The 26,229-nt window shown below is 41.0% G+C and overlaps 3 protein-coding genes across 4 annotated transcripts in view; 1 reads left to right on the top strand and 2 right to left on the bottom strand.

Annotated features, from left to right (window-relative positions):
• The window catches only part of LOC109523168 (heparan-alpha-glucosaminide N-acetyltransferase), a 29,927-nt gene extending 14,885 nt beyond the window's left edge, over positions 1–15,042 (bottom strand). The window contains exons 1-9 of the mRNA XM_019882133.1: positions 14,583–15,042; positions 14,113–14,207; positions 12,746–12,867; positions 11,083–11,201; positions 9,412–9,481; positions 8,323–8,389; positions 6,064–6,146; positions 2,600–2,676; positions 94–124 (exon numbers count right to left, since the gene is read on the bottom strand). Of these exons, the coding sequence (XP_019737692.1) occupies positions 94–124; positions 2,600–2,676; positions 6,064–6,146; positions 8,323–8,389; positions 9,412–9,481; positions 11,083–11,201; positions 12,746–12,867; positions 14,113–14,207; positions 14,583–14,664 (746 nt within the window). The 5' untranslated portion in view covers positions 14,665–15,042. The remainder of the gene's footprint in view (positions 1–93; positions 125–2,599; positions 2,677–6,063; positions 6,147–8,322; positions 8,390–9,411; positions 9,482–11,082; positions 11,202–12,745; positions 12,868–14,112; positions 14,208–14,582) is intronic.
• Positions 5–18,893, top strand: pcbd1 (pterin-4 alpha-carbinolamine dehydratase/dimerization cofactor of hepatocyte nuclear factor 1 alpha). Of its 2 annotated transcripts, none has more exons than XM_019882132.1 (5): positions 5–25; positions 16,273–16,395; positions 17,090–17,221; positions 17,313–17,393; positions 18,374–18,893. In XM_019882132.1, exons 1-5 carry the CDS (start codon positions 20–22, stop codon positions 18,464–18,466), a joined length of 435 nt encoding a protein of 144 aa, XP_019737691.1. In that variant the 5' UTR covers positions 5–19; the 3' UTR covers positions 18,467–18,893. The 2 variants fall into 2 exon arrangements, with proteins under 2 accessions (XP_019737691.1, XP_019737690.1); XM_019882131.1 differs by lacking the exon at positions 5–25 and adding an exon at positions 12,787–12,858.
• Positions 18,894–18,944: 51 nt separating this feature from the next.
• Positions 18,945–26,229, bottom strand: part of sgpl1 (sphingosine-1-phosphate lyase 1) — a 15,198-nt gene continuing 7,913 nt past the window's right edge. Inside the window, exons 4-15 of the mRNA XM_019881895.1 lie at positions 26,022–26,089; positions 25,611–25,758; positions 25,441–25,520; positions 24,797–24,925; positions 24,511–24,599; positions 23,375–23,483; positions 23,190–23,288; positions 22,620–22,766; positions 21,625–21,863; positions 21,400–21,546; positions 21,189–21,309; positions 18,945–20,994 (exon numbers count right to left, since the gene is read on the bottom strand). Of these exons, the coding sequence (XP_019737454.1) occupies positions 20,851–20,994; positions 21,189–21,309; positions 21,400–21,546; positions 21,625–21,863; positions 22,620–22,766; positions 23,190–23,288; positions 23,375–23,483; positions 24,511–24,599; positions 24,797–24,925; positions 25,441–25,520; positions 25,611–25,758; positions 26,022–26,089 (1,520 nt within the window). The 3' untranslated portion in view covers positions 18,945–20,850. The remainder of the gene's footprint in view (positions 20,995–21,188; positions 21,310–21,399; positions 21,547–21,624; positions 21,864–22,619; positions 22,767–23,189; positions 23,289–23,374; positions 23,484–24,510; positions 24,600–24,796; positions 24,926–25,440; positions 25,521–25,610; positions 25,759–26,021; positions 26,090–26,229) is intronic.

Here is a 26,229-nt window from a genome sequence, read left to right as displayed (position 1 = left end):
CTCAAAGACAAAACATCTGATGTTGGTAAGAGAGCACTTTGGAATCTCTTTTTCTCAGAATGAAGGTAATAACAAACTAAAAACATGACCTACCATGGCATTACGAGATCAGCCACAGTCAGACCTAAAATTAAAAAAAATGTACTGTATCATTAGTATATATATTTCCTTGACTATACATACACAGCTCTTGGCCTCATATAACTCCTACGCTCCCAAAAGTTTTACAATAAATAAGAAAAAAATGTTGTCCCTCAACCTAAAGCATCTGTTATTAATATGATTAATAAACAGCTGGAGTGCTGTGACAGTACCGGCCCCTGCAGCATTGAAAAGATTCATCACACCACCTGTAAAATCAATATGGTGTTATAGATTTGGCAAAGATGCTATTATAGAACTTAACGTGCGTACGCCTCATGGCAAAAGAAATCATTTTGGAATTAAAAAAAAAAAACAGCTATGATTAATTCCGTGGTTTTCTTTTTATTCATTTTATACCTTCCCACACAGTCCCATCCACCCTTTAAATACATTCTTCCTCCTCCAATGTGATGCTGGTGATCAATTTGCATGTACCGTGTGTGTGTGTGTGTGTGTGTGTGTGTGTGTGTGTGTGTGTGTGTGTGTGTGTGTGTGTGTGTGCATGTGCGTGTGTGAGGCTTTCGATCACATTTGTCATCATTAGTAAAATGAGGTCGGAAATTGCTGAAGATGGGGAATTTAGACATGATATGGATCTCATGGCTTTTTTTTTCAACATAGTCTATCAATCAGTCCGATGAATAAAACTTTCTTTTTTATATTATTATGATATTTACTATATATTTCCATTGTAGACCGTCCTAAAATGTCCAACCTGAACGTTAGCACTCACTATCCCTTTATTAAGGTGTTAGTCGCCGGGGTAAGTTTTTCTCTGCTTTCCGTTGAGTTTTGCGTAACAGACTTGAATTGTGTATAATTTGCCAAATCATTAAATTAAGAAAATCCACAGATATACCGTATATATTTTTTTCATGACACTTTTTGTTTACTGTACTTCCCTTTCAAATTAATCTTTTGTAACAGATACTCTTGGCCGACACACCGTGCAGTGGAAACACAACTTGATCGGGGATTGTATGACCTGAACTGCTGAGACGGCGGACTCAACTGTACAATTTGGTGGAAACGTGGCGTTTCGTGAACGATATCCATTCATGTATTTTTATTTTCTACACCATTTATCTTGTTCAGAGTCACAAGGAAGTTGGAGCCAATTCCAACTGACACAGGATGGCATTGGCGGACAATTTAGCCTGTGACAACCGCATAAAAAGTCAGCTATGTGAACCACTATATTATCCCATTAAAATACATTGGTGTAGAAACAGTTGCATAACAACAACATACCATCAAAGAGAACGCAAAAACACACACGGCCCCAATTTACTAATTGTTCAAACAAACTGACGTGGAAGCTGATCTATGAACTGTGTGCATCCAGGATTGTGTTGGCCAGAACTGCAAACTTGCTGTGGAGTTCATTTTTCATATTATGGGAGGAGTAGGCGCAAATTTAAATTTAAAACACACATAACTGATCAAACCTAAGATGAATTGGAGTGGTAGATTTTGCATTTTCAAATTCCGTATCTAAAAGTAAAGCGCAAACTGGTACCGAAGCTGAGGCGCAAGTAAAATGAGAGGCGATAGTAAGAACTGATTTTTTTGCAAGCGTTAATATTTTCAGAATACCATTAACAAAGATTATGGTTACAGGTTGTCTGTTGTGCTCAGCAATTTCGGAGCAATTGAATTAGATAAGGGTTGACTTGGAGCCAGTCCCAAGAGGGAGTCATGTGGCATCGCTTCAGACAAAACTCCTTCAAACTCTGCATTTCTGTGCGTCTGGGTCTTTTCACTAACAGTGAAAATCATTCCTGGCCTCTCCCAGCGCATGTTTTCCAGTGTGCTGTCTCAAGTTTTAAATTCGATGTTTTGCAGGGTGGGCATAAACATCATATTGTCATGCAGTAGGGGTAACTTCAAATCAAACAAAGTATGGCCTGCATGCGGTTGTTGATTTTCATAAAATTATCAGAGAGACTTCATTGAACAGAACAACAGAATCAACTTTCATCCAAAATATTTGTAAAGATATCTGATAATGTCGAAGGATCAAGAATTAGAGCGAACGTTTAACAACCTGAGTAAAATCAGACCGTTTCAGGTGAGCAGTCCTTCTCATGCATGAGCCACTTTTCACTCTCCTGCGGGGAGTGTCGAAGTGGGTAGGGGTTTGAGTTACCAACGTCAACATTTTCAGCCATTTTGTTTCTTTCGAAGAACAAAAGCGAAGGTGCATTCGGGCCAACATAAGGACTGTAAAAGCATGACGAGGGCACACGGCAACACCCGTCAATCAGTATAGTGGTCCCCAACATCCATTCTGCGGCCCGGTACCGGTCCACGGGCCATCTTGTACCTGTCCACACAGGTATTTCAACCCCACCTCCCTACCCAAAAAGTGTTTTTTTTTTTAATTTAATAATGCAGCATATATGACCCAATCAGGAATGTTTGTTAGTTGGGAATGCATAAGATTTTACTTTACCATTCCACGGTGCATGTTGGAAGAACCAGTAGCCTCCTCCACCGTAGTTGACAAAAACCATCACTGTGAGGGCAAACCTACAATGACAGCATGAGTCAGCACTGGTCAGGTCTGATTCAATAACAGATACCATTACTAAAAGAAATGAAGAAAAAAAAAAAAAGAAAAACAACTTTGAAATTCTGCTGTTATCCACATGCAGGATAATGCAAACCGAGCAGTATAAATCACTCAGGAAATGAACACTTGTCCTCTGGATCTCCTCAAGCAAGACTGCTGACTAAAGGCTTTGGTGTCTAATATATGATACACTTTATTCTTTGCAGCGAGCAAGGCTGCTGAAACACCGCGCACGTGATGGAGTGCTTCACTGAATCATGCGCACCGGCGGGGAAAAAAGGTGTTGCATTTGAGAAATCTGCGGCGTATAGAATTACATGGCACAAACTCACAGTGGGAAAGCGTGCTGGTATGTTGTAGCTTTGCTCTGGGGCAGACTGAAACCTTTCAACATCCGAAATCCATCATCTATTGTTGTTCTTTAAGTGTTATTCAATAACTCCAAAAAAAGATTGCCTTGAAGTGTCATGATGAAATCAGTAAAAGTTACAGTCTATCTGATAAGGTGCATTGCATCTACTTCTGCCTCCATTCGATTAAAGGCTGCGCCAGGCCATTACTGCTCTTTGAGCTTCAGACTGCAGATACGAGATTTTAATCAGACCCGATCTTCTCCAGAGGTCCATCAAAGTGAACTATGCTCACGTGACCGTGTACTCTATCTGTCGCTCACATATATATCATTGAAGTTTTGACCCGCGTATCCATTAGTCGCCATAGTGACAAAAGACAAGGGTTAAAGAAGTAAACCAGACGAGTCGTGGTAAAAGAAACGACTGTAACATGAGGGTTTATGGACCATCTCTCTAATGAAAATGTTGTGTCTTAGGCAGATTAAACTACAGCCGTCACGTCCTTGCCACTTGCGGCTGCATATAATCATTAAATCATTCCGCCGGGAAAACACTTGTTCTACTTTTCAACAAATGACCCGGGTGGAGGTCATTTTTGGATTGAATCGGTTTATTTGATGATTCCTAATCAGGTGCAAATTTCAACGTGCCTTCCTCTGAATATTTATTAGAGCAGAAATTGATTGATTTGGTGGGGGTGACACAGTAGCCCTGATTTATAGCCAACAGATTATTTACAGATGGAGCTTGCTGGCAGTCGTGAGTGGTTACGACTCGCTTACAGACCTCTTTGATATGAATTATTGTGTATGCATTCGCAATTTCAGTCTCACCTTCACCATGTAGTGCTGTAAATGTAGAGTAGCACTTTTTCACGAACGAGCACAGGATAAGCTGCGATGACATGACCACAAATATTGGGACGCATCTCTTTATGAATTAACCAACTTCTAACTAAATGTGATTTTGTTGGCCCATTTATTATCATGATGATGATTATGATTATACGTGCGAAAGCTACTGATACTGTATGTGCATTATATGGGCTCTCGCTCTGTGGCCAAACTTCAGGACACTTTTGAAACCCAATCAGAGAAAAACCTGGAGCTCAGTCAAAACAAGGAAGGAAATGAATGAGTCAGCCATCTGGCGAAGAACTGGCAGTGCTCTGGCCCGCTTTATTATTTGTTCTCCTGTTCCACTAAATACTGACGGGGCAATTTCTTCCGCGCAAACTGGCGACAAGCTTTTAGTTGTGAGGCCCGAAATTAAAATCGGAATCCTTTTAGAAAAATTAACATGCAACCGTCACTGCACACTATATCATGTCAGCGGGGCAATTATTACAAACCCCTTTTGCTCACAACAAACGTCTTTTGCCGTGAAGAATGGGTCAGCATTTACAGTCGATGACTGATGTCTGTGTTCTCCGAAGCAAGAACTTGTTACTTATCAGGGGCAAGGATCATAAGTCAAAAGGCCCAGACGCAGTTTGATTAAAAACCTCTGCCAGGTATTTCACATTATTGCACGTCAGGACATGTATATTGGAAGCTAGACTGGTGTCTTTTTTCAGTTGTTGTCATTAGTTAATGTCGCAATTGTTTTTTTTTTTTTTTTTTTTTTAATCAGTTCTTAGCCAACCCTAACTACCATTTCAACAAAAGCATGCGAAACGTAATGTGATTCCACCCACCCCCTTTTTTTTCTGTTGTATCAAATTGTCAAATTGGGGATTGGATGGAATTGACAGTAAACATCCATTCTATGTGGCCTACTTATTTACATTTTAGTCAGTTTTTTTTTTTTTAATTTCTACTTAAGAACAGGAGTAGAATCAGCACTGCCCCTCTTAACTGGCTTCTTTTTGTTTGTGTTATTTTTAAAGTAGTGAGTACTTTTAGCACTTCTGCCCTTTGCATCTATAACACTTTCTACACGATAAAGCCAGCCAGGAAGTGTTTATGTGTACTTATTTTGAACCATGTGTCCAGAGGAAAGTCATTGATGTTAAACCTGAGAGGGCCTGGCACACAATCTCCACTCGAGTTCATCTCAAAAGTGTTGAATGGCGATGAGGTCAAGTTCCTCCTGCACACCAAACTCTTCAAACTCTGCCTTTGGTGACCTTGCTTTGGGCAATGGGGCACAATGCTGTGCAAAAACATGAAACAGCTGTCCCCATTTTAATCCCAAATTGAAAGCATGGAATCCCCCCTCCCACCACCCCACAAAAAAAAAAAGTAGTCCCTGAATTATAAATTTACCAAGAAACCTCTTCCACTGTTCACTTATCAGGAGCCTAAATTAGATTTCAACCAATATGAGCAAACAGGTGAGTGGCTGGAAGCGGCACTGATGGGAAATGGAATATCATTCATCTTTTCCTTGAACTGTTAAAAACTCTTGCGTGAATGCACATCACCGGCTGAGCTCCCAAAATAAATAAAGATATGCAGTGTTTTGGATTGGATAAATTGGTGCTGCGGTTCCACACAATGAAGTATCTTAATGCAAGCCGCAGATGGAAATGTTTGTCATCTGCTAGATGCTGCCTTTGTGCTGCTGGGTTTCCTCGCGGTCTCCATGTTGGCAGGAGATCTATGGCCATGTGCATGTGTGCTGATATGTTGACTGTATTATTACATCAATTATTTGGCATGGGGGAGGTCAGAGCCACACCAGCATCCTGTGTCCAGAGAGGCGTGCTTTGTGTCTCCCCCCCAGGCCGCAATTAAGACGAGCAGGGAGCCCAGATTCAATCACACACATCCAATAGGGAGACACACACACAGCGCCAAGGCAAGACGTACTGATATCAGACACTGTGCCCAAAACTAGCCCGCCTGATAACAAAAGCTTGGGGGAGCTTGTGGCCAGACTGTGACCCTTGTAATTACTCATTACACCGGGCCTGTAGATTTTCATCATGCTGCTGCAAAAAGAGACTCGTGTGGTGATGGATTGAATAACAAGATGGTTGGCACATACCCTCGAAATGCGTCCAGTGAACGCAGACGTTTGTGTTTCACTTTGGTGGCACTGTCCTCAGCTTGTGTAGCGTGCGCTTCATCCTGCAGGCGGAATAACAAGGGAGAATAATATCACGCTGAAACATGAAGTGCATTACAACATGAGTAGTAGCATTTGTCATCTCAACATTCACGCTTTCTGCATCTTCTACAGTGCATGTTGTATTGAACGGAAAATATCAAGCAAGTATGCGTTGATTTTTGCCCTCTTCGGTCACAGAAAAAAACTCCACAGGTTGACAGTTAAACTTCAATGTGAATGTCCTGAACATATTGTTCATCGCAGCACACGGACACATGTGTTAAATAACGTACCGTGTGGAGTTGCATGTTCGCCTCATGCTGGCATTCCCAAAACAAGCGTTTTAGGGTCAGTGAAGGCTCTAAGTGTTCAATAGGTGTGAATGTAAGAGTGATTGGTTATTTGTCAAAATGGGCGCCGTGATTTGCTGGCGACCGGTCTATGGTGTCCAGGCAGTAACCCGCCGCAAGGTGTATAATGGATGGATATTGTTTATCGCAGAAACAGCTGTTCTCAAAATAGGTGCCTGTCCAGTTTTTGATTCATATTTATATCATAACTTAATTTCTTTATCATTATTTTATATCTATGTCAAAGTTATGTTATACAGTATATATTAATGTTCAACACATGTAGAGCAAATAAGATTCATCCCCATTAAGTAAAATTTGTCTCATCACTGCTGATATGAAAATACTGATTGAATACTGAATCGCTATACTGTCCTGCAAATCATCGATTGACCTCCCAGACGTCCCCGTATTTCTTTATTTACAGCATATACTTAATAATTAATAAAAGGCAGACTTTGAACTGCACAAAAATTTAAATCATGCTTAAAATGCCATTTTTATTGGGTTGTTTCTAGTAGTGATTCCCAAACACTGTGCCATGGCACATACAGTCCTGTAATTGTGCTGTGAGAGGTTATCTAATGTGCTGTGGGAAATTATCCCAATTTTACTTAATTACGTTCTGACACTATTATTTATTTACTACAAATAATGCATCCTTACTCATCCATCTATGCCACACTTAAGTGAATTTCCAGTGGATGGCAGAAGGTACAACAAACCTGTGTACGTATCTTTCAGCATTTTTCCTTTTTTTTTTTTTTTTTTTTTTAACAGAATAATAACCTTGTGTTCAACCAGACCGGCCCATATTTAAGTAAGTAATAGTCATGTGTGAATCCGTGAGGCTGTTATTTTTACAAATGATTGACCAGTCTAAAGTGTTGAATATGCACTCTCTGACATTGCATGATTAAGGGTTGAACAAACATTTGTGACATTTTTCCTGTGTATGTATTATCATGTATTATGTGTACCTTGCCGCACTATATGTTAGGGAACACTGGTTCTCTGCCTAGCAAAAAGTAGCTGAGCAACCTGTTGACGTGCAGAGAGAGCAGCGCAGTTATATGATGGCTCATGAAAAACGTGTGTTGCCAATTTTAAATTTTCAATACCAAGACATCAGACAGAAAGTCTGTGATCGTCCTTCTTCCGTTAAAGCACCATGGACATTATATTAAATAACAAATGTGTTTATTTTTCAATGTTGATTACATTTTTTTTCCATTCATTTAGAAATTCCAAGCACATTTGTTTCCAATTGGTAAAAGATGAAAGCTGGAACGCAAACTTGTTTTGTCAAAATTGGAAGCAACATCTTTTAAGAAATAACATTTTATCTTGATATAATGTCAGACTCCGGACTCTTAACTCTCTTTGTGAGAACCGCCCTTTCACGTTGCCCTCTCGCTGGAGTTGTTGGCCCCCATGTAGCACTTTAAAGCAGCAGAGCAGGAAGACACCATCACTAATAAGTAATGATGGATCTACATGTCATTTACACAGCATGTGGAAGACTGAGACATCTTGCTTGGAAGAATGAGAGGAGCCATTCATGCTCACCAAAAAATGCATCGCATGTTTGTCTGAATGCCTCTATGTCAGTCTGCTGCACAAATGGCTCTGCTAACATTTGTATCAATCTTTCTATTAGTGTCTCTGCAGCTTGATGACTGGAGGCTCTGCGAAATTTTACCATGCACCAAGCTCTCTATTTGGTCAAGCCAAACAATGTAGTTGAACTGTTGGATCAGGATGTAACTTAGAAAAGTGCTCCCAAATTACAGCGATCGCATATGATCGTTTCCAAACTGACAAAGACTGAGAGTGTTTCACTTACATTATCAAGCGAATACTGTGGGCTGTGGCAGCAAATGGTCTTTGCACATTTCGATGTGCGACACTTTCTGTAAGAAACACCAAATGGCAGGGTGAAAATAATACATTGGAGTGAAAGTACTCTATTTTCATGATGGGCGCGGCAAGTCTGGCACGGGGCGCATGATAAATCTGTACTGAGGTGGTTTAGACCGGGTGTTGATAATTTCGCAGATGCAAACCAGTGCATTGAGGAAAGCACGCCTTGCACCGTTGAGGCCATGAACATGCTAACTCTATTCACCACCAATCAAAGCGGCTCATCTCATTTCAATGCAGCACACGCACATCTTGCGAGGAGAGATGATGAAGTCCAAAAATCCAGGTGTACATAACCGTTTTTGCCAATGTGGCAACAGACAACATGAGTGCGTGCACTCATTAAATACAGAATGAGACTCTGGCGATTGGTTTGTGAAGCGCTTTGTTACAGCTGCAGCTGTTGTGAAAGCGCTATATAAAACAGGATGTATTGTATGGTATAAATATGCCCATGAACCTCATGTACAATCCCCCGATTCCAAATCGGTAGTTTGCCACCAATCCAGAGCTGTGTGCTGGTAAGTGGGATGATTTAAGAAAAATAATGATGATAGTAATGATAATAATAATGATAGATTCAATGAAATGATGATTCGGAAGGTTTGATGCCCGCTGGTGTCATTTTTATGAATGAGACGATGACATCCACCACAAATGTCCACACAGCCCACATATCTGTCTGCTAGCACCTCCATAAAAATGATCAAAAATCGCCCTGAGACAAGCATTCGACATTGCGCCCAAAGTTAGACACGGTGTGAGTAGGCTAAAGTGTAGACCGACTTTCAGCCACACAATTGTCTGATATGCCTTGCACATGTCATTGGAAATGCTCTTGCTAGGTTAGACACCAAACAGGGTTTAGAGGAAATCCCAAATAGGGGCAATGAGGCTTGCCCTCGCATGAAAATAAATACACCAGCATTTCCGCATGCGCCGACCATGAAAATAGAGCCCCGAACCTACAATATAAGTGAAGAAAAACAGAGTTTCAAAGTTATGGAGATACCTGTATATGTAGGGTGCAACAACAAATATAAGAGCAGTTACAGCCAAGAAGAGAGTCGCCACCAGAATAGCTGGATAAACACAAGGCAAAAGACACACAGGGTTAATGATCAATGACACGGGTCAAATGTTATAGCATTCCAGCATAGATGCAAATTGTATTTTTGAGGATAAAAACTACATACATTTGCTTGTTTCGACTTTTATAAAAATACATCACAACATACAGGAGTCAATGAAGACAAAAGCGCACTGCGAAATGTACTTCATCCTCATCGTCATCAATAACTTTCAAATGTCAGTGATGTTTTTTACAGCTGTGAATGAGTCTCTAAAAGTAGAGCAAACAAGCTCGGGAGAGATGTGAGTGCGTCAAAGCGGAGCAGAAAGGGAGGCTGTGGATGCTGTGTTTGCCTATTTAGCGGAAGAACAAATAAAAAAGAAGCCATTTGAACCCAAGCGAGCGGCCTCACTGACATCCTCTCCGAGCATGGAGTGGTCATTTCATCACCTTTGGAAAGTCATGGCATCGTTGATGTGCGCTCATAAAAAAACATCATAAAGCTCTCAGCGCGTGAAGTGAAACACACTTTGCAGCGGTTGGGCTCGCTCTCTTACTGTCAGGATAAAGGCAAGATGAATAGAGGCACTTCGGCGCAACTAGATTAAGTTCATCAATACATTTGCGTAAGGGAGACACTTAATGGGGGATCGCTATTGAACTTGAAGTTGTGCTTTGGGTGCCGTTATGGTACCAACATTGTGCGCGGACACACGTCCTTTGAAGAAGACCACACCTAAAAAAATGACCTCACGCTATGGCCAATCAATGGGACACGCAGAGCTAAACTTTCAAATTCCCTAGCACGGCTTCAACTGCTGACCAAACCATTACTTAAACCGAGCATACCCTGTGGGGAGTTTGTATAATCACCAGCGCGTGTAGCTAATGGAAGCTCATCATACTGTGAGGGGTGCCATTCCACTGACCGTATATCTGCTCGGATAATGGCTCCCCGGCCTTAAAAGTCGGATCCACAACATAATCTGCAATATTGTTAAGTAGGGTGTACATTATGGACAGAGACGCTTTCAAAATCCCATTATGGCTTAATCCTTCCTCCCTCCCTAATGTATTACCCACAGTCCTCCACGCACAGGTCTGGGCCTTCAAAACAATCACAAAAGCTTTTCTTTTTATCCCTTTTTAAGAAAGCATGTCTCATGTGATCAAGACACAGGATGTCCCAAGAGAGGGAAGAGAATACTGTGCACTAAATGCGAACAAAGCAAGTGATGCTCCTGTATGCTGACGCCATGAATAAGAAAGTGGCTTGGTTCAGAGGCAGGTTTTCTTACACCCAGACAGTTATTTCGACTGAACAAAAATATAAAAGCAGCACTTTGGTTTTTGCTCCCATTTTGCATGCTGTGAACTCAAAGACTTTTTTTTTATTTCCGAAAAAGGCCTTCATCTCGGTCTCAAATATCGTTGACCATCAGTCTAAATCTGGATTAGTGAGCAATTTTCCTTTGTCAAGATCAGAAAAGCAGTCCATACACATGACCTGAGCACCAAGTGTTGCGTTGATATTTTTGTTCACTATGCAATCAGCAAGCACTTATATCACCCTCCTTCGACGGGAACACATCAGTGTTGTTGGACACTTACGCAAGTAGGAATTGTGAGGTTTTCTGTCCACAGTATGAATACAGGTGGCTTTGCTGGCATTGTCTGACCTGAGGATCCAAACCGAATAGTGACCACCCTCCTCATAGGTTTGATTCCATCTGTATTCAAGACAGTGAAATAGTTATTAAGTTACGCCAGTGGACCATCTGGGGCAGCAAAACATTGCTGGTCAAAGGATCTGCAGCATTGAACTGAATTTCTAAACTAAATTGTAATACAGTATTTGTGACATGACATTGTATGGGTTTACTCCCAGCAGTCTATTCTCTTCATTTCAGGGCATTTTTCTTGGCTGCACTGCTTCCAATATTTCAATGTGTATCCAATTAGATTTCAGTCTGTGAAATGCCAGGTGAATCTATTCTGCCCAGAATTTTCAGGACCAGTAGTGCTGTCTGAGGTACTGTAATATAAACAACACTATATTAACAACAAACTGTTTCTCGAACCCATCAGACTTAAAATATGTCCTCGTGGGCCAGAATGTTGGTCCTCGATGATGTCACCATTTTTTTATGTCCTCTGATTGCCAGTCGAACTTGACTGGCATAGCATCTATTGTGATACGGTCACACTATTTATACTATACATTGATAACTAACATCTCTGGTGTGGCGAGTGTGATGCATTTATTTTATTGTTGTTGTTTGTTTACATGTGTCCTGAAATTGGCTGGCAACCACTAAGGTCTGTACTCCCCGTCAAGCCCAAAGTGAGGTGGGAAAGGTTCCAGTACCCACACAACCCTAATAAGAACAAGTGGTATGGAATATGGTGGTAGTGGTGACCACTTTTACGATTGTTGTTTACTGTTTTCTCCACTATTTTTTAACCTAAAATTGTATTGTATTCACTGTACAAAATACAGTCAAATGGAAAGTCTCTAGCTGTTTTCTCTGGTCCTGACTAACCAGGCCTCTTACTCTGATAATTGAACGGCTGTGACACCAATTGAAACTCTGGAGTGCCATCTAGTGCTTATCAACCGTAAGTGCATCCATTAGTCCTCGCTTCTGCTCGCTCAGTTACCTCAACTTGCATTGATCCACCATTGGAATGACTAACTAGCTATTACTTGGAGTGTTTTTTAAAAGGGGAGAGGAAATCAATAACACCAGCCTGATTAGAGACCTGAGCATTGACTAAGAAAGCACAAGTCCAGACCTCTTAAGAGGGCTTATAATGTGACACTTGGCCCCACTTGCCACAACGGGAAGGAACCATGTCTTCTTGTCAGACCTGACCAATTTATTTATGACAACTGTTGTCTCCAATTTAACCTCTGTTGTGAGGTTTGAGCTGGACATGGCACTGTGTAGCTTTAATGATCCCCTTCCATCAATATTGGAATGTCAGGTCTTATTAACCCCAAAAAGGCTGCTGATCAATATCTACCGAGGTAGTAGTTTCAGTGAGGACATCACTCAGCAATAGAAAGTCCGTCAGAAATACTCCCCCCAGCATCAGTGATGCAATCGTGTTACCCCATTATGCTAAACTGAGTGTGGAGAAATGGCAAAACACTCCCTTAACAATAGTTAACATGAAAACTGGAAACAAATTACATCAGAGAAATATCAGCTTTTTTTTTTTTTTTTTTTTTTTTAGCTGAGTAGTGCTGAGTTGATTTGAACTTTTTTACCGGCAAAGAATTGCATTCCTCTTGTTGGATTCCACTTGCAAGCTCAAAGGGAATTTGGTGCTGATGGCTGCGGATGCATTGTTGTAGCTGGCTTTCACATGGACCAAACTCTGGTAAACACACTAAAGAGAAATGAAAGTAAAAATGCCAAAATTACACATGTGATACATGATAATAAGGCTGTGTTTAGAAACCCCCACTGTCACCACACCACTACCACACACACACACACACACACACACACCCACACACCCACACACACACCCACACACACACACACACACACACACACACACTCATAGCATCGAGAAACAGAATCTCCACATCGAGTCACACACACACACACACAACACACACACACACACAGACACACGCGCGCCAAAATGTTCTGATGATAGAAAAATCTAAAATTTTTTCACATGATATTTAATAATAGAAAACAGAACAATCCAGTTAAGCATCAGAAAATCTTACATTTTCATTGTATCCCTGCATGCACAGTAACCATACTAAATCAGATAAGATTTTACACACGTATGCTTGTTTTATGTATGGGGGGGAGGGGGCGGGAGGGGGCATATCGTTTGCTGTGGAGAGAGGCAGTTCATTTTCGGAGCTTGGCTGTGAAGACCTTAGGTCATGTCCAATGCAAATTGATGTCACCACCCCACAAAAACTTTAAGCCCAAAATGATTAATACGCTGGCTAAGGTTTTTTTTTTTTTTTTTTTGGGTGGGGGGTTTATGGATATCTTACAACAGTATGTTTCAGTAGGAAATGAAAGGAAAGTGGCAAAAGTCTGTAAACTGTGTTCTCAAGTCATTCATTTTCCATACTGCTTATCCTGTTTCCGGTTGCAGGGAGCTCAAATTTACAAGATCCAAGCTCAATTTGAGCAAAAGGCCAACTTAAACCCTGGGCTGGTCAGCAGTCAATCACTGCGCACGTACTGGATATAGACAAACATTAATTTACTTTCACACAGTCACTGAGTGGCAACTGTGTACGCAAACCTATACTACCAATATCATTTCATAGCCTTTCTTCAAGAAGTCAACCCAAAAATGTTCTTTGCAAAAATATGTTCTATGCGCTTCCACTAAATCTCTCACACCATTCTGATTCGTTTTGCATTTGTGCAATATGGGTTTAGGCAGTAAGATCCACCTGTTTTTAGCCATCTCAGGAGGCGGCCATGTTGCCACTTTCTGTCAACTGACATCGCAGTTGCTCAGGAACTAATCACAGCTCATTTGTTTTCTGAAGCTAAAAAAAAAAGCCTTAAAATGTACCTTCTGCATTCTGTATTGTAGAAGACCTTAAAACCCAAATGATTGTTAATGACTCAGTCTAGTAGGCTTGTTTACCTTGTAGCAAAAATCTGAAGTGTACAAGACCTCAACTTCATGGGGCAGCCGGTTATGAAATATTAACAAAGCCTGGTCCGTTTTCAGAGTGGGTGCTGCATGGAGACAAATAACACAGATTTACAATTGACATGTGACACTTTATGTTCATCATAAATATGAGATATCAAATCTTCTTCAAGATCACAATCACCATTCCATCCCAGTCATCATTCTACTACATAAGGGTGTACCATTCTGTGTTTATTGTTTAAAACAGCACCATTTTAATCTTAGCTGAGAGGAAAACATATAAATAGAATTTTTAATAAGTTTATTGAGAGCATGCACAATGGAACAATATTTATTTGTTTTTAATCATCAAATGGAAGTTCTTCCACGCATTATTTCAAAACTACGGAACCATGAAATAACAAGTGTGATGATCTTGTTCAAGTGAGGTCAATCAGAATCACGAGCACTTGACTCACCTGATGTGATATGCGTGCCACAGCCACAGGTGAAAATAACTACTAAAGTCAGACACACTCGCAGAAGTCTGACCAGCTCCATGTTGTCATTTGAAAAGACATCCTCTGCTTATCGGCATAACTGATCTGGAACTAATAAAAAAATGGTCAAAGGGCAGCGTGCGGATGAAGTTTGTGCTTCCTGTCATATTGTATGTTTTGTTTGGAATTCCTTTTTATGGAACACTGACGATAATTTTGTACAAGAAACACCAGATACAGAAACTGGCCAAAATAATAAGGACACCTAATTCTAATTCTGCCTCAAAAGTGCAATACTTTTCTGTTTTGACTGACGCTGCCGACAACTCATTTCAATTTATGTTTATCATTGTGGTTGCTGGGGTGTATGAGGAGCTGCTGAGGCCAAAAAACACTATTTGCCCATAGTTTGCACACCCCCATTCAAATGCCAGGATTTTGTGAAAAAAAAAGTGCTCTGTGTGTGTGTGTGTGTGTGTGCGTGTGTGCGTGTGTGCGTGTGTGCGTGTGTGCGTGTGTGTGTGTGTGTGTGTGTGTGTGTGCGTGAGGTGAGCGTGAGGGATTCTTTGGTGAGCTGATTTTGGTGTGTGCCAGGAGTCTCCTGAAATGAAATGATTTTGGAGGTACAAGAATTTGCCAGACGCCAGCGACACACAGTATTATTATATATATTATATCAGTGTTTTTCAAACTTTTTTGAGCCAAGGCACACTTTTTTCATTGAAAAAATCTCGCGGCACACCACTAGCTGAAAATGTGACCCCCCCAGCTTATTTTAACAATTAACGTGTTATATTGTTACTATAACCGTTTTTAACATTGAAGAATGACGTTATAACAGTTTGAATTGGAATCAAATGAACACAAAGAAAAAAGTATTTTATCATCTTTCATATTTATTGTTTCACCGTCGTCCTGTATTCATGCGTCACAAATTTGCTGCTCTCTCGTCGAAACACAAGGCAATTGGCTAGCTGTTGCTGCTCCCTAGCGGTATGGGAGGGTACTACATAATTACTTTATGGGCGAAAGACCGCACAGGCATACAAATTAGATATTTTACCGCGGCACGCCTGACAATGTCTCGCGGCACACTGGTGTGACGCGGCACACAGGTTGAAAAACACCGTATTATATTATATTCTGTCTCTGACCACCAAGGTGGAGTATGCCGATAAGAAACACAAACGGTAAGACATACAGTTAATGTTATGCAAACTACATACTGAGCGATGTGACCTTTCAACGTTTTGGATACCCCTTTTGTTGACTGTTGTCTACACTATACTGTAATGACTTTTAATTCAAATCATCTTCCTCTGCATTTCTTTGTCACATATTAAGCTGAAGCACGGTTCTCATTTCCAGATTTAGTAGAGCGTTAAAAGCTAACAATTTATCACATCCTGCCCCTTGTTTCATTTCATTAACCCCCCACAGCCGTTCACTGTGACAGATTAGTTCATGGGGGCATCCTCATAGGAGGAGCTCATTGACCTTTGGCATGAACTCCCCTGTCTTATATGGAAGTTTAAATTGACCTCTAACATGTTTACATAAATCCATTGCAAATAGTCTGGGCTTGATTTTGCATTGTGAAAGCCTGAGCACGAGTTCAGAAGTAGAGGTTGATGATTAAGCCAATGTTGACAGATGGATTTCTGCTCAGGCTTCTACCAGGGCAGCTAAAAGGACCGTGGTTGCAGCTCATCTGTTGATTCTTTCCAGTTGTTGTCGCAGAGCTGTAGGAAGAAACTGTTACCTTTGTGCACGAGACCGCTCTGCAAACATGGTGAGTACACAACCTCTGACACACACTTGTGGGAACGCTTAGATGAAAATCGCTTATACATTTACCACTGCGCTAGAGTCATGATTGGGAGCACAATAACAGTATTAGTGTTAACATTTATCCAATACTGTGTTGTTTTTTTAATTGCATGGTTGCACGGTTTATTAATTCACGTTCATGGCCCATGCACACGTATGACGCGAGTGTGAGAGCAAGCGAGGCTTTTGAGTCTTTGCTTAGGGTTGGCTTCTGCCACTGATCAGCAGATAAGAGCGTTGCTATGGTACCTGTTGATGTCATTGCTCCCTTGTAGACTCTCGCGTGTGTTCTCTGAGTTCAAGAGCTGGCTTGGGGACACATCCTTTTTCAGCGTCCCCTGCCCTACAAAAATACATTACACCAGCCAGAAATCAGGAAGTAGTAATAAAGTGCAGGGTCACGAGGCCTGATAGTGAATTAGCATCAGATGTCAAATTCATGTGATTCCGCATCATGTACTAAATGAACAGAGGTTAGGCAAATACCCCCCTTCCTCCTCCCGAATAGCACATACTGTATGTACCATTTGTACCAGCCTGTTTTAATGAGCCAAGAATGTAGCTTTTCATTGTTTCCAGATGGAATTCCTGCATAGCCAATCACAGTTTGCGTTGGTGTAACTGCCCCCCTCTCTCTCTCCTTTGTGTCATTTCAGGCAACTAAAATCCAGAGTTTGACTGACGCGGAGAGAGCTCACCTTCTGCCACTGCTGCAGAACGCCCAATGGGTGGAGGTGGTGGGCCGGGATGCCATCTACAAAGAGTTTCTTTTTAAAGATTTTAATCAGGTTCTTATTCTTGCCACACATGCACACAAAGACAATCAATAGGTACACTGTGCAGCATATTGACAATTCAAATCAATATTCTCCCATCCAGGCTTTTGGTTTCATGTCCAGAGTGGCACTACAAGCAGAGAAGATGGACCATCATCCTGAATGGTTCAATGTTTACAATAAGGTACAGTACTGTGAACCCCCACCTATATACAGTCTGGCGTTTGCGCAAGCTCATGATGGAAAAAAAGCAACCTATCCTCCATGATTTACTTGAAAACCTATCTCTGGGCTGCTACCATCTCATGGTATTTTTTTGCAAAGGAACTATGAAGTGAGCTGAGGAGCTTCATTTAGGGAAAAAAAATAAGGAATACTTTGCCACCATCTTGTGGCATCGATAGGAAATTCTAAATTGTTTTGGGTGGCAGCTTGCTTTTGGAAGAGATAACCAGATAATTATAAGGACCAAAGTCAGCTGAGATAAGTTCCAGGTCATCCATGAGCCCAGGGAGAATAGTCGGTGTTGAAAATGGATGGACGAGTTGATCAGAATTGTTACCCAAAACAGTATATTAAAATATCACATTTTAGCATGTGTACACATGGTAATGAAGATTAGATACTGTTGTATAAGATGTTAGTCACGTTTGTGCACGAATTGCAATTTTAAGACATGAGATTTTATGTTAATATACATAAAACTGTCTTTGTATGTGTGTGTGTGTGTGTGTGTGTGTGTGTGTGTATATATATATATATATATATATATATATATATATACACACACACACCCATATATAAAATGTATGTCCTATGTTTATAAATCTATTTTCGTGCACTTTTGCACGATTTCGTGTCAAGCAGACACAGCGGTGGTCATATTTCTTAACGGTTTAATTTTTTTTTTTTCAAAATGTAAAATACCTTCATTTCTGCTGCCATTAACTAATTGGCTTTTTTTAATGTGTTAAACATAATAGCTTGAATGTAAAAACCCCGGTAATCCAGTTATTTCTATTTGATGTGGTTATTTTGTATTTCAATTGCTTCATGGAACCCAAACATTTTTTTTTGTATAACTCACACGTTGGATATCATTACATTTTTTTGGTTTAACAACTTTGTTAGTGTCACTAATGACCCTGTATTGTGACCACCCAGGTGCAGATCACCCTGAGCACGCACGACTGTGGGGGGCTCTCGCAGCGCGACATCACTTTGGCCACCTTCATTGACCAAGCCTCACTGATGTGACCACAAGTTGAAGAAGTTGCCTAAATATCCAAAGAGTAACCTTTTGCCGTTTTTGTTGAATATTGCAGTGGCCTGTAAAGTGTCAAATGTGTTTTTGCAGAGGTCTGTGTTAGTGGCTTTGCACACACTGAAGTAGCTGATACGAATCGTCATTGTGAAATGTTCATCTTTCAGGAATTATTTTCCTGTATTTTATCAAGAAATTGTATTTAATGTCAGTTGGATCTAGATTAGCGCAATGTGTGTTAGAGGGGAATGGACTATTTCCAACCAACGCTCTGTTGTATATCATTTTAGTTAATGGTGTATTTTTGGTGAAAAGACATCTTGTGATCATGTCACATCATGTCCCTTATTAACACCGAGAGTGCTTTTTTTTGTACTAAAACAATTTACTGCAAACCTTCCCTTCCTTTTTGTTTTCACAAAAAAAAAAAAAAAAAGACCCTGCCCCACACACAAAAACGCAAACACAAAGCACAGTATATATTTTATTGAAAACAGAACATTAAAGATTGCAATTGAGTAAATCTTAACACTAAATGCTCATTGTTGATGCTGCTTAAATTTTGACTTCTTTATTGTAGCAACCTGAGGGGCGCAGGGGGTATTAGATGAAACTTCTTAATAAGATCACAAGCATATAGTATATCCTAAGCCACGTATTTTACCTTGTGTACACAAATCTCAGACCTGCAACCAGACTGGAATCCTTTCTCTCTCTCTCAATCACAGCTCAAGTTGAAGTTGGCTCACTATTGTGCCCACCCCAGATAAGCGCATTGGACCTCGATGATGTCTGAAACAAGACTGAATCCCTGAGCGTGTTAAAAGGAAATAAAAGTAGTTTGAACGGAAACCTCTGAAGGCACAGAGGTGAACACATTATTGCTACGTCATTAAAACGGCCATGAAAGCTGCAACATAGTCTAAGTTACTTACAGAGCGCTGTTATTTTTTTCGACTGAAAAGTAGAACTTGTGCGATTCAATTGTGAATATTCATCCATTGAGCTATACATCATTGGTGGAATGGGGGGGGGGGGGGGGGGGTGTTGCCATCAGATTTTGAACCAGGCACTATCACATTCAACATTCGAACCCTGAAAGGAGTGCAGCTCAGGCATGTAAAAGCGTTCATATATTTCAATCATCTGAAAACTATTCTACATTTGTAAGAGTACAAACACCCACTGCCCTGATAAGCTATCAACAAACATGATTACATTTTGTTAACCATTACTACAGAACAGTCCCCATTCTATCATTTCAAGAAACAAACACTTATTGCACAATGACGGAAACATTCCATGAATATAAAACATGGTCCTTCAAGTGCAGAGGTGAAAATCTGCTGTCTTGTCAATCAATAGACTCAAACATGGCGGATCACTATCATTTTTTTTCTACATTAAAAGATAACTCAAAATGCCCTGACAGTGTTAAAAGTTAAATAGGTGCAACTTTTGGAAAGAAAAGTTAACAGTTGATTGGTAGGTTTGCACCAAAAGTAGAAGTGCAAAGTGAGGTAGATTGATATAGGACACAAATATCAAAACATGGGTGACTCGACAAATGAAGCCACGCACTCGAGCACATACTGTTAGGAAACAGCTACAATCGCTTCAATGATCTGACATGTGATTTACCGTGTTGTTATGAAAGGGGTTAGACAACCAGTACAGCTGCTAAGCTTTGGGTTACACTAGCTGTTTGACTTCAAGCATTTGCTCCGCGGACATCGTGTGATATAAAACGCTCCCATATTTGAAGTCCGACTGCAAATGTACAACGACTGCGGCTCAATTGAAAATAATTACATTAAGTGCGATCAAATCAGCACGTAAGTGTACAGGATGACCGAGTGGTACTACCATGTGGTTTAAAAAGGAACCTGATGTGATCCTGCCCAGCCCATTGCAGTGCTTTTACATTAAAAACGCTATTAGAGAACAGTTGTCATGATATGGAGAACCGGTCTCATGCAGTTAGATCCCGTTTCACAAGCGCAGTACAGCGACAAGCTCTCAGTGGTCTGTTTTTTGCCGAGTCGTCAGAGATTGTGAAAATGACAGCAGCAAACTGAAATGGTCCGACTTTGCTATGCCGATTGGTGAATATTGAAATGAATCTAATGGAACAAACACATTCACTACATTATTTAAATCAATGTGAACACCAAAACTCATCTAGGAGAGCCAGTCTTTAGGTAAATTACCTCAGGGGGTCGTCTTGTGCTTAAAATAAAAACCAAAAACACCTTTGCAGGCATTTTCCATGCAGTGATGCAGGATAAGGCAACCTTTCAGCCATGAACGCGGAGCACTGGGAGGAGATGAGCAAATTTCCCGTGTGCATCGAGTTCCAAACAATCCTGATCCTTTTTCAGTGGGCTTTGCCGTTACCGTTCATGTGGCTGGTATTGGACTTGGTCACCTCTGTGCTGTAAAGACAATCCAGGAAGCCTCGGGAGATCTCCGTTACCATGGATCTGTCTGGGATGGACTGCGCCATGCCATAGATTGCTCCCTGGAGGCGGAGGGGAAAGAGAACAGGAACGTGTCAGCGTACCGTTTGAAGTCTCATCTTATCTCTGCTTTCCGAGAGTACTTTGAAGTGTGATCAAAAGGGTGAAAAATTGCCTTTTGCTACCACAGCAGCACATTTATGTTCCATATTGACAATACTCATTTGGAGCAAGTCTGTCTGAAGTGTCATCTCACCATTCCTGTGGTTTTCTCTTTGGGGTTCTTCATAATGATGGCAACTTGTTCTCTGACATCACTCACAAAGTGTTCCACGACACCCGGCTGGGTGTGCAGAACTGTGCAACAAATGTGGATGCTGTCAAGACATTGAAACATTGTCAAACTAGTGCGCATGGCTGGTACGATGGAACCATGTTGGTAGTGCGGCTACCTGGCTTCTACTTACCTAGATGGATACTGAAGTGTGTTCAAATTCCAGCCCTTTGACGTCAGTGCGTTCGACAGACGGAAAATATCAAAATCATTCGAGCCCATCGCCACCACTGAAACTTCGGGATCGCCGAACACAAACACACCTTTAATTTTTCGAACCCTGTCAATAAAGAAACGAAATTAGCTTTTCAATGTGCAAAACTATCACAAATCCACAAAAAAACTGCACAGGTCTTACTCCGTTTTGATTCTGCGTGCTACACTGATGATCTTCCGAGTAGCGTCCACGTATCCATTCTGTCCCATGTGCATCATGGTTGCCCAGCAGGCCGCGACAATTCCTCCGGGCCTGGAGCCTGCGATGGAGGGCGAGGCGTAGATTCCGCCCTGCCAGTCTGGAGCCACAAAGTACTGATAGTGACGGTACTTTTTATCACTGTAGAGAATCACTGAGGAACCTTTGGGGGCGTAGCCGTACTGAAGAGGAAGGTAAAAAAAAATTAAGAATGTTGGGATTCATTTGGAAATTCGTCCACAGAAGAACATAAAATGCATCTTATTTGGATTAAACCTGTCGGAATAATCCAAATTCTGACAGATAAAATCGTGTAGTCAAGTGGTTTAATGTAATGTAAGCTTTTTTTTTTTTTAACACATTTGAAATAAAATGTATAAATAAATAAAAATCCACTACTTTGACTTGAGTTAATATTTTACTCAGCTTGCTCCAAACAATTTATGAATTTAAATTTTTCTTCAACTAAGAGAATGGCAATTTATGAACTGGAACCTGTGTGAAAGTGGTTCAAATTTTAGCCAACTCTTACGAGTATTGCACGACTAAGACAGCATTTTTTTCAATGACAGAGTTTACAAGTAATATCCAGCAAAAACAGTGGTTTTCCCCACAGGTAAAGTCCTCCCAGATTGAGCTTCTGTGTTGCATACAACTTCTGTTTTTCACACGAGTCATTGTGGACGCGTTGATTACTGCCTGACAACTCTCTTCCTTGTTTGAACAATATTTAAGTGCACTGGAGCCTTCATCACCTGCTACCCACATCATGAAGCAGTTTTATTTTGGTACAAAACAGCCATTGCAGCAGACGTGCTGCTCTCACTGTCACATGTTTTGGCTCATGACAAAAGGTTATGAATCTCAAGTACTGAAAATTGTTTTTGGTTTTTCCACTTTCAAACTATGCGCACATCATTATTTAAAAATAATCTCACCTTATGAGTGTCTGCAGAGATGCTGGTTACACCTTTTACCCTGAAGTCAAATGGTGCAAGGGCGTAGCCAGCCTTGGCCATAAAGACGATCAGAAAACCGCCCAGACAGGCATCCACATGCAGCGGCAGGTGGTTTCGCACAGCCAGCTGCAAAACAGGTCACCAAGTTTCAAATACGGAACAAATTAGAGACTGTTACACCCGCGTTGCAAGACGGAGAGATACCGCCGCTCGTTCCTACCGACTGCTGTCAGGCTGCTGAATAAAAAATGAATAAATAAATAAATCATAAAATTATTTAAATGATATGACAACGAATGTGAATGTGAATAGTACTGTGACTATTGTATTTATATTGCACTTAATTGAACTTATTGACCTTATCCATATTTGTATTTATATTGCACTTAATTGAACTGTGTTTTCTTTTCTATTCCTTCTACCCACAATCTTGCTGCTGAAAGGTGTAAATTTCCCCAGTGTGGGACAAATAAAGGATATCTTATCTTATCTTATTACATTCATCGCAAAACAATATTGAAGAATTAAAAGAGAAATGCTGCCTCTGACCTTGGCAACATCTTCGATAGGGTCTATAATCCCGTGTGGAAACTGGGGGGCTGAGCAAACAAGCATAGCTGTGTTCTTGTTGATCGCTCTCTTCATCGCCTTGTCAAAATAAAGCAGGAACAAAACACATGGAGTAAGTATACAATTACTCAAGTTCAGTCACACGTGCTTGATTTCCCTCTCACCTTTACGTCAACCTGCATTGTTTTCTTATTGAGGGGAATGTGAACAAGCTTCATCCCAAAGTAATGCGCCGCTTTATCGAAAGCCGCGTGGACGCTAACTGGGGCGAGACTGCAAAAAATGACAAAAACAATGTTTTGTCACTCAAAAGCTCGCTAAGGGCCACTTCTCTTGTACAAAGTACATACCATGGAAAGAAATGGTCAAGAAACAGTCAGAACATTTCAGACGGTGCGCATTACTGTTTCAAATTATAATTCTAGTTACTACTGTGGTGGATGACTTTCTGCTTCTCTCACTCAGCGCGTGCCACAAAAGGTAACAGGCGGAGAAAAAAACAAGCAAAAAACAAAAGAGGGTGCGACTCACTCAACAAAGAAAACGCCACCAGATGCATAGGCATATAATAGCTTTGCACCGACAAAGAGCACTAGGGCAGAAGTGTGGCCATATAAGACTGTAGAAGGAAATTTTAATGACGATAATCACACAGTATGTTAAGAATGCAGAAAATAAGCCAAGTATTTATTTCACTGTTGACTTTAGTAATTCTGAGTAAATTTGGTAGGGCTCTTCATGCATGACAACTTCTGTATTGAAATGAAGTGACACCTTAGAACAGTCGACAATATATATCTTTCATTGGTGCAAAAGAAAGCCCACTCTTTAGTCATTTTAAGGACGGTGAAGGGAAGATAAGGTGTAACTTTCATTTGTTCATACGGTAAATGTGTTATTTGTACCCACAGTTATTCTTTCGCTAAAAAGGAGAAAATGAACATTCATTCATTCATTCATTTTCCGAACCGCTTGATCCTCACTAGGGTCGCGGGGGTGCTGGAGCCTATCCCAGCTGTCTTCGGGCAGTAGGCGGGGGACACCCTGAATCGGTTGCCAGCCAATCGCAGGGCACACAGAGACGAACAACCATCCACGCTCACATTCACACCTAGGGACAATGTAGAGTGTCCAATCAGCCTGCCATGCATGTCTTTGGAATGTGGGAGGAAACCGGAGCACCCGGAGAAAACCCACGCAGGCCCGGGGAGAACATGCAAACTCCAAACAGGGAGGCCGGAGCTGGAATTGAACATGACTTGTAAAAAGGAAAACACCCCTTTCATGAAGTTCATCTTACATTTCTGGGTATTTGACACCTCGTTCATATGCCATGTCTCTGTACGCCTTGCAGGCCATCAGTATGCTCTCTGTTCCTCCGGAAGTCACCTAAAAAAACAAAACAAAACAAAACAAAACAAACAAACAACAACAATAAACTGTCAGCTAATGTTCTAAAAAAACAAAACAAAACAAAACAAAACAAACAACAACAATAAACTGTCAGCTAATGTCGATGTCCTGTTTTGTGCCAAGCCATGTACTCTAACGTTGTACATCAAGAGAGAAAGAAGGAATGAGCTTACTGTGCCACATGAGTTGGGTCCACCGTGGAAAAGTGTGCAAGCCATTCTGACAACCTCTGCCTCCATCTTTCTTACACCGGGAAAGATGTCTGGATGAAGTGGGTTGCTCCATGCAAAATCACCATACACCTTGCAACAAATGTTTGAGAAAAATTTTTTCAAAAAGAACAACAAAAAGATCTCCTGAGAGCAATGCTAAGTCATATACGAGCCACTTAGTTACAGCTACAATATTTTCGAAATACGTAACTTCCATCATGAGGTCACAACATGTCCGCATATCTTCCTCAGCAAGTGTTGACGGAATGCGTCTGGGTGTGTGTTCTAATTTTTTAATTTTTTTTTTTACTTTTTTTGCAACAGTTAAATTAGACAGACCGTCATTACGCGTGTCATGGAACACAGTGGCATACAAGGCAAGACCTCAATGTACCTCACGAGAGCTCACTTTCTGAGTTTGTCCGTTTTTTTTTTCACTACAGCAAACTTCTTTTTACACTTGTACCTCAATAAAGGATGCCAATAATGAGATTCATGAGGTGCAACACAAAAAACTTCGTATTCATGCCGACTCTGTTTTAATGTTACAGCGGTTAACTTATCTTTACACTTGTATGACCACACTGACAGTAACTGGTGCATACCTTCACCAGGAGTTTTGTCAGCGCTTCATCACCCCAGTACACTGCGCCTGAAACACAGCCGTTCTGCCACTGCACCTCATCTGCAACAACACATGTCTTCAGAACAACAGTCCAAAGTCGGTGTGAAACACCATAAATTTGATGTTATAATTCGTACTACTGGTACTTACTAAGAGTTTGGTACTCGCTGATCTTGTCCAGCACTTGGCTCTGCGAGAGGCCTTTTGAGGGCAGCTTTTGAGTGTAACTCATGCCGTTCTTCAGAGTGCACAGACTGGCGGACATGTCGTCCAATGCCTTGTTCAGTTGGCTCTGGATCTATGAGAGCAGAGTTGCTTTAGCGACAATGTCTGGGTGCCGCAGAATTTGCTGGTGCCACTGATTTAGACTGAATGTGATAAGATGTTCCGTGCGCTGTCAAAGCTTCATGTGAATTTATTGTAAGATGGCAATGGCAAGAAGGTGGACAATGTTATCTTCAGTGCACAGCGTTAAGTGTGCCAAAGGTCTACCCCTCTGCACTCAGTCATCAGTTGTGACTCATAGGCGAATCAGAGGATACAGACAGACAGCGCACGTACCGCCCCGCCAACAAAGGGTATTTTTCTGATGAGTCGAAAGCATTGCTTCTTCATTCTGGAAAGGAGACCTAAAACCAAAAAAAAAGACAAGGAACTTCAGTGAAATGATGTCACATCATCAACCACAAATTTTTCACAGAAGACAATGACACATAATCACATGTCAAGAAAAAAAACAACACTTCGGCTGGTTAAGAAAAAAAAAAAA

This window comes from Hippocampus comes, unplaced genomic scaffold (genome assembly GCF_001891065.2).
Source record: "Hippocampus comes isolate QL1 unplaced genomic scaffold, H_comes_QL1_v1.1 scaffold36, whole genome shotgun sequence".
Taxonomy (NCBI): Eukaryota; Metazoa; Chordata; class Actinopteri; order Syngnathiformes; family Syngnathidae; genus Hippocampus; species Hippocampus comes.
The sequence above is the reverse complement of the archived record's forward strand: the minus strand, read 5'-3'. Positions and strand labels throughout refer to the sequence as shown.